Source organism: Phoenix dactylifera, chromosome 14, assembly GCF_009389715.1.
Source record: "Phoenix dactylifera cultivar Barhee BC4 chromosome 14, palm_55x_up_171113_PBpolish2nd_filt_p, whole genome shotgun sequence".
Taxonomy (NCBI): Eukaryota; Viridiplantae; Streptophyta; class Magnoliopsida; order Arecales; family Arecaceae; genus Phoenix; species Phoenix dactylifera.
The window spans coordinates 13634044-13645494 of NC_052405.1; the positions used below are offsets into that span (position 1 = coordinate 13634044).

The 11451-nt window shown below is 37.4% G+C and overlaps 2 protein-coding genes across 2 annotated transcripts; both read left to right on the plus strand.

The window, feature by feature from the left end:
- The first annotated feature begins 7651 nt into the window (after positions 1-7651).
- On the plus strand, positions 7652-9274 carry LOC120113172 (NAC domain-containing protein 86-like). The gene is made up of 4 exons (XM_039133983.1): positions 7652-8698; positions 8801-8920; positions 9032-9188; positions 9267-9274. The coding sequence occupies exons 1-4, from the start codon at positions 8402-8404 to the stop codon at positions 9272-9274; spliced, it is 582 nt and encodes a 193-aa protein (XP_038989911.1). The 5' UTR covers positions 7652-8401.
- A 198-nt stretch (positions 9275-9472) lies between these two features.
- On the plus strand, positions 9473-10119 carry LOC120113155. The gene is made up of 2 exons (XM_039133974.1): positions 9473-9618; positions 9724-10119. The coding sequence occupies exons 1-2, from the start codon at positions 9502-9504 to the stop codon at positions 10102-10104; spliced, it is 498 nt and encodes a 165-aa protein (XP_038989902.1). The 5' UTR covers positions 9473-9501; the 3' UTR covers positions 10105-10119.
- The last annotated feature ends 1332 nt before the right edge of the window (positions 10120-11451 follow it).

Here is an 11451-nt window from a genome sequence, read left to right on the forward strand (position 1 = left end):
ACGTGCGCTGATGGAATCCAAGAATGACAACCTATGCAAAATATAGTAACTGAAAAACAGAGAAGGTCCCTGGCATGGTCAGCAACTGTTCTTGATATAGAAATGTTTTCTGAGTAATATTTCATCAGATAATAAGAAGTACATTATCAGTGCAAGGTCTAAATAATATAGATTAGTTTGGTTCCAATTCTCACTAATTGAATTAGTTCATTTCCAGGTTAAGGGGTTGGATGTCTTAATATTCTAACCCAGCCAGACCATTATATATATATATATAGTTTATAAACCAATCTCTCTTTGTGCCATTTGCCGTATGCCATGTTGGCAATAGAAAGATTCTTTGTGATTATAGGATTGCTGCGATCTCTTTGCAAGATAATTGTTGACAAGGTCAATTTCAATTGCTCAGCTGGTCACATTGAATTAATTATCAATTCATATAGATTTTATTTATTATTTAACTAATATTGTTTCTTTTTGTGCATATTAGGTAACAACATGCTGTGAGAAAAATGATTCAGAGATGTTGAGTTTCAGTACACGTCCGTGGGATCTTCTTCCAATCAGTCCCTGCGGTCCCAGCAGCCTGACGAGCCCCAGCAGCACGAGTCCCATTCTCAGCATGAGTCCCATACTCAGCACGAGTCTCAGTCTGAGCACGTTCCACCTACTGATTGTCCATACATGGATGACGTGCACATCCAGGGTAATTTGATTTATATTTTATATATTAATTTTTCTTACAATCTAATTATATTAAATCATTTGCCTTTAATATTTTAATTAATGGATGGATATTTTATTTTATTTTTATAGATGGACTGGGGAGAGTGAGGAGGACACGAGGACCCACTCGAGCATGGGATGTGTGGAGCCTATGCGAGGATGAGAAGATCGTGGTACATTGCAATGAACTAGGGCAGCCTATCAAGAGGGCTGCAAGCATTTTATCGATTTTTCTAGTATCGGTTGAGTGGAAGGGTCAGTTGTGTTCGCTCAACTATACGAAAAGAAATAAAATGCTTCCTTCAAATAAGGTTGAGCTTATTAAAGTTATTGAGGTAAAGAATTGAATTTGTTTACTATTATAATTTTATTTTTTGATTTAACATTGTTATAACATTCTTTAATTACTTTGATGTAGAAAAAGTTTTTGCTCCCTAAAGAGAGCCATGATTGGGTGCTGAAGTCCGTCAACCGCAAGTGGAAAGAATATAGGGCCAAGTTAAAGGCTGATTGGAAGCACGATGGTATGACAGAAGAGGAGGTTGCCCGTGTTTTTCCTCTTGATGTAATCCCTCATCAGTGGAGGGAGCTTGTCCACTATTGATTTTCCGTGAAAGCTCAGGTTGTGTATATTTTTTCAATACTTTATATTGTATTTACTAATAATTTAGATTACAAATTTATATTGTTCATTCTTTTTTTGGGAAGACATATTCCAACATTGGTAGAGCTGCACGAGCCTCTCAGACTATTCCTCATACTCCAGACTCGATGAGTTATGCTCGACGTAGAGCTGAATTCGTAAGTTTTTTTGAAACTCTTTGAAATTATTTTAAACTGCTCTATCATATAGCATATATCATGATAACTAGCTTGCCAATATACTTTTTGTTATAGATGGATGATAATGGGAGGGAGCCTGGTAAGGTGGAGTTTTATAAGATGACTCACACCCACCGAGATAGCAGTTTTGTTCGGAAGAAGTCAAAAGATATAGTTGTATGTATTCATCTTTGAATCTTTCAACGATATTTTTATTAGTTCTATTATTGGCATACATTAATATGACTTTTTCTTTTGAGAGATATAGGACAGGTTAACAACTCTTATTTCAGAGCACGTCGGGGAGTCATCATCATCCGACGCAACCAGTCATGTCGAAGCTCAGGTGCTCGCTGAATTATTGGGCCCAGAGCGTTATGGTAGAGTGAGGGGTTATGGCGTGGAGGTTACTCCCACTCAGTTGTCTGCAATGGGCATGTATACAAAAAATGCTGGAGAAGGCAGTACAATGCAGAAGTTAGTAGACTTCGGGCAACAATTAAAGATATGAAGGATCGCCATCAGGTAGAGTTGGTGGAGCTGAAGCAGAACCAACAAACTTTGCAGTCTCAGCTTGAGCATATTTCATCTATGTTACAACGATTTCTCCCTCCTTAGGTAAATCACTTTATGTATTTGATGACTTTATATAATTATCACTTATTTTGTATGAGTTAATGATTTTCATATTTCTAACTTCTAAAGTTTCTCTTTTTTTTTGTAGATTCCTGATACTTCAACAACTCGTAGAGATGATGATGGTGCTAAATTTGGTCCCTGATACTTTTTAGACTGTTATTTAAGGAGTTTTATATGTATCTTTCTTATATTTTTCAAAGTACATTGTAATTATAAACTTATTAATCATATATGACAATATGAATGTTTTGAATGATTTGAATATTTCTGTTGATGTAAATGTAATGCAGGTTTATATTGATGTAAATGCTGATTTATGATATGCATGTGTTTTTCTAATATATTTTTTAAAAAATTCCTCTCCCGACGCTTTAAAGCGTCGTTAAAATCCAGTGGCTGGAACGCTTTCGCCGACGCTTTAAAAGCGTCGGTAAAACTATTCACCGACGCTTATAAGCGTTGGCAAAAATCCCAGCAACTATGGCAACACGCCCGAGTAGTAGTTTATGCCGACACGTGTTTGTGTCGGCAAAAACGCCTACACCGACGCTTTTTTTAGCATCGGTAAATCCCGAGTTTTGCCAATGCTTTTCTTTAGCATCAGCAAAAATCTTTCCCACTCAGTTATCGCCGATGCGTTTATGACGCTTTCTCTGGCGTCGGCGGAATTTTTACCGACGCTTATTAGTGTCGGTAAAGGCTGTGAAAAATGTCGGTAAAAGGTACTTTTTCTGTAGTGTGTAGAGGATCAAAGCTTTGATACTAACTTAATTTGATCGAGGAGAAAGAAGAATTCGTGACTTTGATACCAACTTACTCCCATAAATGTAAAGGAATCTAGCTCTGATATTAATTACTCCTATAGATGTAGAAGATCAAAGCTCTAATACTAACTTGATCTAATTAGATCAAGATAGAATTCCATCAGGTAAGAGCATGGCTATCATATCAACTTACTCCCATAGATGTAGAGAAATTTGGCTCTAATACCAACCTAATTCGATTAAGAAGAAGAAAGATTTTCTTTAACCCGCTCAACTAAAATCTCTCAAAAGAAATCGAGATGAAGATGGAAGAATCAAAAAAATAGGGCTTAAGTCCCTTTTTATTTTATTGATTATCTACACCATCTAAACTGAGGTACATAGCTCATATTTATAATCCCAGCGAGATTCCTTTTTCACAATTTGGATTGGATTCCTCATTTAGCTAAAATAGGACTAGATATCCTACAATAAATATGACTAATAGTATGTGACCCACAATAAGGATCACCCATCATGCAAATCTCAAAGCACACCGAACCCCTTCATTCATCTATAGCACAGATCTGAAAGCACCCTTATTATATGGTCCACAGCTAAAGATCATTTGTTGCATAGATCTCAAAGCACTTTGAACACCTTCATTCATTTACAGTATAGATCTCAAAGCATCCTTAGTATGTAGCCTATACTGAAAGATCACCCACCGCATAGAACTCAAAGCACTCCGAACCTCTTCATTCATCCGCCAACGCAGATCTCAAAGCATCCCTAGTATATAACCTAAAGTTAAATAAGGATCATTCACTGCATAAATCTCAAAGCACTCAAAACCACTTCATTTATTCTCTAGCATAGACAGCCCAACATTGGAAGGGGCAAGCATCGGAAGCCAAGCGGAGACTGTACGAGATGAAACAGCCTGAATAGCAGAGACAACCGCTTCAAAAAAAGTAGCTGAGAGAAAAAGGATCACCCGCCGTGCAAATCTCAAAGCACATAAAACTCTTCGTACATTCACTCTTAGTATATGGCCCATAGATAAAGATAACATATCACCCAGGTCTCAAAGCATTATGAACTCCATTCATCTACACAGATCTCAAAGCACCTATAGTATATGGCCCATAGTTAAATATCACCCACTGCACAGATCTCAAAGCACTTCAAACCCCTTTATTTGTCCGCACTCTTGAGTGGGTGAGGGTATTTTGGTTGGCAAGCTAACAACGTCCACTAGTTGGGGAGCTAGAGGACTAATTTGGAAACTTGAAGTACTCATTTAGAAATTTTAAAGTTGAGGGAATATCTCTAGGGTAGGCCCTAAGTTGAGGGAGTGTCCCTATAATTTTTTCTTAATATTTTTAAGCAATCAAAAAATAAAATTTGGAAACCTACAATTGTTTAATAATAAAAATTTTCAAATTCAAACATAAGTATTCTCTATTTATTCTAATTCTAAATCTGAAAAGTGCTAGAAATAAATCTCCCATTTATACCCAATCAAATTTAAATCTAAGATGACCTATTTAATGAGTTGAGCACAACTTAAACAAATGATCAGATAGCATACAAGTTGATTAATAAAGACCCCTATTCAATATGTTACATGGAGATATTAGAATGTCTCTAAGGACATGATGTTTGTTTTTGAACCACAATTCCATTTTTAGCAATTAGATATTAATTTCGGAAAAATACTTCCACCCCAAATCATATTTTAATTTTCTTTTTTTTTGACTTTCATTCTTCTATGATAATAGACGCATATTGCTGGTATTGGTTGGAAATTTTTATTTCTACATTTACATCAATATGATGCATGATGTAATGCTTTAGTCTATTCTAGAACATATCTCTTGTGCGTTGGCTTGATATTTTCCCTTTTAATGAAATTCAAAATATCTAAATCTAATATATAAGTTTTGTCCTGCTTCAATTAGCATATAGTTCTTGTGATGTTGGTTTGAAAATTTGCTTTTTGAAAATTAAACTTCAAATAAACTTTAGATTTAGACATAATTTTTGTTCAACCATTGAATTCAAAATCTCTAAATCCAATACACAAGTTTTGTTCCACTTCAATTAGCATCTAGTTCTTGTCATGTTCGTTTGAGAATTTTCTTTTTTGAAAATTAAACTTCAAATATAGTTTAGATTCAGACATAATTTTTGTTGAACCATTGAATTGATGTGCATATTCCTTTTTGCATATGTTTGGAATATTCTTTTAATAGTAAATTTGAATTTTGAATTTTTTTAATCGATGTGTAATTTTTTTTATTTTGTATTAATTGACACTTATATTTTATGTATCATTTTTTTTCCTTTTATGAGTCAATATTACCTCGTAACAAATTAACTATTTATTTTTATTTGATTTGCATATTTTTGGTTGGGAGACAATGACATGTGATTGTTGCCTGCCTATGTTTCTCTATGATCCATCATGCATTATAGTCCCTTCATCTTATCAGTGCAAATACCTCTAGACAAAGGGCCATGGCCATGGTCTGTGGTAGGTTTGGAGTCATCGCCTGCCCTTTAAAATCAGAAAGAACCAAAAAATCAAAAGATAAGAGTAGATAATGACAACATCACAAAACCTAAGTCTTGAGTAAGACCTGCATGTACAATTAGGGAAGGCTAAAAGATGGAGAACCCCTCTAATGAAGGCCTAGGCTCATACTTCCTCATGTAGAAGGAGTCCACGGCATATATACCATACACCTATTAAGCAATCGGAGGCTAAGATTTAAAAACCAAAAGTTTAATCCCCATGCGCACTCTACAATGCTACAATTAGGGTTTTGATAGTACAAGAGCTTTCTAAGAAGTTAGATCAAGAGATTTTGGACTCTATCCATCCATTTAGATATTCTAAAAATAAAAGAAAGTAAAAGACCACAATCTACTTAACTAAGATACAAGAATTAAGCTGAAATAAGTAAGAAAATAAAGACACACACAATCTTATCATACAGGGCAAAGAATTGTTATTAAAATCAAGTCAATTACATGATATATATGGAGATCACAAGTTCATAGCAAGAAAAATAAAAAAAGGGGAAAGAAGAATTCTCTGGTAGTATATAGATTGGCATGATTTAACTTGTATCCAACTTTTTGGAGGAGGCCCTTAAGGATCTCCTCTATCTTGAACTTTTCTTTGCTTTAACCATTCTTGGATTTAAAATGGATCTTGCTCCTAGAATTTGGGTGATCTAGATTTAATAGAATTGTGGGAGAAGCTGAACGGAAGGCAAGGGGGATAGAGAAAGTTAAAGAGAATCTGAGCTCAAACTAAGAAATCAATGACTAGAAAAGAGCTCAAAAAAACTAACAGAGATCTAAAACGGGAGAATGAGATCCAATTCTCCTCCAAGGGGCTACTTGAGCTAGAGACAGAGGGAATCAATGCTGAAGTTTGGAAGGGAAAGTTAGAGCTCAAAATATCGAATCTCTCACTTTTTTTTCCTTTTCTAATTACTTCTGAGTGGATTTTAGTCATTTTTGGATGATCTTTCTTAGTGGATTAGAGATATCTAAGAAATACTAAGCTATGACAAGTAGACCAATATAAGTTCAATCCGAGCACCTTTGACTAGGTTCTAAAAAATCATCAATTATAGGCTTATATTATATATCTATTTTTTCTATAGAAACTGACTCTTACAATTCTTTATATGATTTTTCTTCTTTGGTGTTACTTTTTCACCTTTTTGAATTGATGCGGACATATATTTTGGCAAAGAACATTTTAGAACCTGCACACGCTGCTCCATAGAATTAAAGCAGTTTTCCCACATGTAGGATCAAGACTAGGGCATCTCTTGGCGCAGCATTCAGACTGAAAATTGAAATTTGTGATTTTATTAAAGAGCTAGAGCTTTCTATTCCACCAGAAGATTTTTGGCCTAGGTGGAGCTTTCTATATACCGAGGATGTATCTGTGCCCTTACAACTTAATGTTATAATATTTTTTTGTCCTAATTGCATGAACATCAAGTTTGCTGAATTAACTAACCCATGCACTTTATCATTTCTAGTCCTTCCTTTCATGATTCTGGAATCAGAAGTTTGAACGTGAGAAAGAGCAGATAAGATAACAAGTCATCAAATGCCATCATATTTATAAAAAATCAGTGCATCAAGGATTCTGTGTTTATTTAGTGGGTGATTGTGGTGTGGGAGTGGAAAGCAAAAGTCTATTGATACATGGCTATATTCAAAAATATGGGTTGGTTACGGTCTTAAAAAATTGTCTTTCTTTTCTCACCATGCAGTTGCAGCCATAAGACATTCTGTGGGTTAGTGCCACAAAGTATTCCCCAGGTGTTGATCAACATTTCAGTAGCCAAACATTTCAGTAGACAAATTCAAAAAGCTGCAGACGAGTATGCATGCTGGTTTTGTATCGGTGCATCATCATCTGAATTAGACTGAAGTCCCTGGTCACACCCTGGGTAACGGTGCACAGCAAGCTGTACATAAGTAATAACAGCTGGTGTTTGTTACAGAATTCAATGAATTTCTCGTGAACATAACAACTGAATATGGTTCGTGTACAAGGCTGGCAAAAAATAAATCATTAGTGATAGTTTCAAATCCCTTGAGCCATTGATAAGATTGAGGAAGCTTAGCCTCAAATAACTCATAATCCTCCAAACATGAAATCCCATAAACCATAATTACTAAACCTTCCCAAGTATCAGGATTTGCAAACTAAGGGTCAACGTAATCTCAGTAAGGCCCTTATAGCAACAAGCTAGAACTAAATCGAAGTGAAATTTGGCCTTCGGAGGCCAAATTTAATCCAAATATAGAACGTGGCAGCTGAATCCAGAGAAGACAAGGAATTAGTTGAAAGAGAGGTCCGGGCCAGCCAAATCCAAGATTTCCGGGGACACAACGGTTTACTAAAGATGAGCTAATCTCCAGGATTTCCACCGGAGCAAAACCGGCAGCGATTGCAACCGTTTCGAGCAAAAATGTGACCGTTAGCGCGCGGGTTCGCCTGTGTGAAAGAATCTCTAGAGGGTCAATCACTGCCTCTCTGTATTCTATCTGTACTTCGGTCAGTCGTTCCTCCTCACCTGATCCTTCTTCCTCTCTCGCTCTCTCCGTCTCTCTTGTGCGATCTTTTGCTCCTCAATCCTCTGATCTTCGTCTGAGAAGCTTGGAGTCCAAGAGAGGTCGCTGGGACGACAATGCTGCCGCCGGGCTTCTTGTTCAGACCGAGCGACGAGGTTCTCCTCGTCACCTACCTCAAGAACAAGTTACTTCAGTGGCCTCTTCCCTGCGATGTTATTGTGGAGGCTGACGTCTATGGATGCCACCCCCAGGACTTGGCTTGTAATCATCTTGTGCTTCTCCATTGTCTTCTTTTTTGATTCACGGTTTCTAACCCTTTCTTTGAGTTTTCTTGGGTTGTTTCAGTGGAGTATCTCATGGCAAACAGGGACTTCGAGTGGTTCTTCTTCACTTCTACCCCTCGGAAGCATCCAGGCGCAAGCGAAACCAGCCGTGCATCTCGGCGCGCAGGCCTGGGACGATGGAAGGCCACGAAAGGTGTCAAGAACGTGGTGGATTCCAAGAATAACACCATTGGGTCGAAGAAGAGTTTCTGTTACATGGAACAGAACTCGGACGGTGGCGAGAACAAAAGTATCTGGTTGATGGAGGAGTTCTCTATGCAGAACCTTAGAAGGAGAGGTAGTGCTGGTGAGATGAGGGACACAAATGAGGTGCATATCACCCTAAATAACTGTCAATGTTCTTGTTGCTGTGTTTTTCTTGAGTGTAGGAATTGATGTTCTAACGTTGCATCTCTAATCCTTTACTTGCAGTTGGATGACTGGGTCATCAGCAAGATTTACTTGACTCCAAAAGCTCGCAAGGCTCACGCTGATTTGAAACAATTTGCTAGTGCTACATTGGAACCCGCTTTCAAAAGAAGAAGGATAGAGGTGCCTTACTCTTCTCCATCTTTTCTTCTTCTTATTGGTCTTCTTCTCCTATTTGACTTTTTGTCTGTCTCCTTTGCCGACTCCCTCTCATCTGATATTCTGATACCACAGCTAGAATACATGATGGTGCCACCTGGATTTATTTTCCAGCCAACGGATGAGGAGCTCTTGGATTTCTTCCTCAAGGAGAAGCTCCTCCATCAGCCACTTCCATGCGACATAATCAAAGAAGCCGATGTCTATGGAAACCACCCTAGCAACCTTACTGGTAAACATATTATATATATATATCAACACCATGATCTCTTCTTTTTCTTATTCTCTATCTATATTTGCTATGATTGAGGTTCCTAACTCGTCATCCTTTTCTTGGGTTCCTTTCTTTAGGTCAAATGGCCATGGAAAATAGAAACTCGGAGTGGTTCTTCTTCACCTGGACCACTCGAAAGCATCCAAATGCAGAAGCCAGCACAAGGGCATCTCGGGTTGCAGGCCAAGGTCGTTGGAAATCTACCCAATCAGTGAAGCTAGTGCTCAACAGCAAGGGCCAGGTCATTGGCTCCAAGCAAAACTTCATCTATATGGAACGCACCCCCTTGGGCAAGGAGGAAAAGAGCATCTGGTTGATGGAAGAGTACTCCATCCAGAACCTTAGAAGAAGATGTGGTGATGCAGCTATGACGATGGACCGAAACAAGGTATTTGTCATGCTTCCATAAATATCATATATCTCTTGTTAGTAGTTGCTAATGAAATATCTTTCATTATTATATTAACTCTGTGCCTCTCATCCTCTATGGCAGCTGGATGACTGGGTTGTTTGCAAGATTTATCTGAGGCCGAGTGCTCGCAAAGAATTGTGTGGTACAGAACTTCCTACAATGGAAAGCAGAGAGCTGGAGGTGCAAGAAATATGGTATCAACCTTTTGTATTACCAATTCAGCAGATCACTGAAGGATTTGACCAAGAGGTGGAGTTTTGTTCTTATAAGTCGCACGATAGCTCACTACAGTATCCATCTCCTGATGAACTACAAGAGAATTTTGAATCACTGCCAGCTGAAAAGATCCTCCAACAATTCGCTGATGCACCTGATACAAACTCTGATATTCTGCAATTGCCGACTCTTGATGAGCTAGAAAAGATTTTTGAACCACCACTGGCTGATGAGATTCTCCAATAATTCGCTGATGCACCCAATGAAGGCGTTGGTGTTGAGCAACATGGTATGATGAGCTTTTCTCCTTAATTGCCTGAATAGAAGCTACAGGAAGCACACCTTGTTCTATATAGGTTGTGATTTTTTATATCATGAAATATATTTATGACCAATTTGTAGATGAAAACATTGCCTATTTACGTTGAGTTTGTAATCATTTTTTCCAAGTTTTACACAGCAAGAAATAAACAAATTATGCACTTCACAACAAATATTCAGCGGTGCATTGATGTGATTTTCTATGGTCCTTTTGATTGTTCACTTGTAAATTGATTCAATAAATTACAGTTTCACTTTTTAGGAGAGGTTTAGTTTCCACGAAGACTCATTCTTGAAAAAAAAAAATCTAACCCTTCCATGGGAACCATCTTCCAGTATGTTTTCTGATGTGAACAATATAACATTTGTTTGTAACCTTTGGTGAGAGTTATTTTGTTCCAAATATTTTTCAAATGCTTCTTAATTCACCTTTCAGTTTAGTGGCAGGTAAAGCCTTATAAAAGATGCTCTAGTTTATGGCACATCTCACGAAAAATGAAAAAGGTTTGGATTTTGCTGCTGGGTTTGCAATTCTGGTCTCTCTGCTTTGAATAAAGGTGCAGCACAAATCAAAGTTGGCCTTTCCTTATAATAATAAATTCAGCTATGCTTCCAAGTATTCAAGCTTTGTTGCATAGTTCCATAATTGCAGAATACAGAAAGGAACCCCAAGAAGTAGAGGAACTTTACACCTTGAAGTTATGTTTTCTCTCTCTTCCATCATAAAGGAGAGATACTGGTATCAGATTTCTGAAGAATAATGCAAGTTGGCATGTAGTCCACCTCCTTGCCCTTCATCCACTCGTATCCACCCAACCAACCATATAAACCCAACTAAATCGACACCAAGAGTCTCATTTGTAAACTAAATATAAGCTGCTTTGGAATGTACCACTTTTCATGGTTAACCAAACATATAAAAACAACTTTCTCAGGCATCATGTTCTTGTTATTTATTTAACAATTCTATTAGTCTGTCATCTTAAAAGATCTTTCTCCGTGCTCAGCTGGGAACCTCGGTAACTTCTTGAATGGGAAGGTAGCTTGTCTGAGAATATAGGCGATGTACCGATAAGCTTCCGATAACGAAAGGAAAGGCTGGCAGTGACCCACCCGCTTGCATGTAATTCATAATCATGATATTTTGTGATTTTGCAATGTATGCTTTGATCTGAAATGAAGTTTGGCTGCATGTTGTAAATTCAGAAAAATGACAAGATCATGCAACTGAGAGTTTATTTGAGTAGTATCATTCAAGCTTACAACCCCTTC

Bases quoted from the DNA above. Each gene is read 5' to 3' on its own strand.
- LOC120113172 (XM_039133983.1), top strand. From the start codon at position 8,402: ATGGCAAACAGGGACTTCGAGTGGTTCTTCTTCACTTCTACCCCTCGG. The intron at 8,699-8,800 runs GTGCATATCACC...CTTTACTTGCAG, and splicing joins AGATGAGGGACACAAATGAG to TTGGATGACTGGGTCATCAG. The intron at 8,921-9,031 runs GTGCCTTACTCT...CTGATACCACAG, and splicing joins TCAAAAGAAGAAGGATAGAG to CTAGAATACATGATGGTGCC.
- LOC120113155 (XM_039133974.1), top strand. From the start codon at position 9,502: ATGGAACGCACCCCCTTGGGCAAGGAGGAAAAGAGCATCTGGTTGATG. The intron at 9,619-9,723 runs GTATTTGTCATG...CCTCTATGGCAG, and splicing joins TGACGATGGACCGAAACAAG to CTGGATGACTGGGTTGTTTG.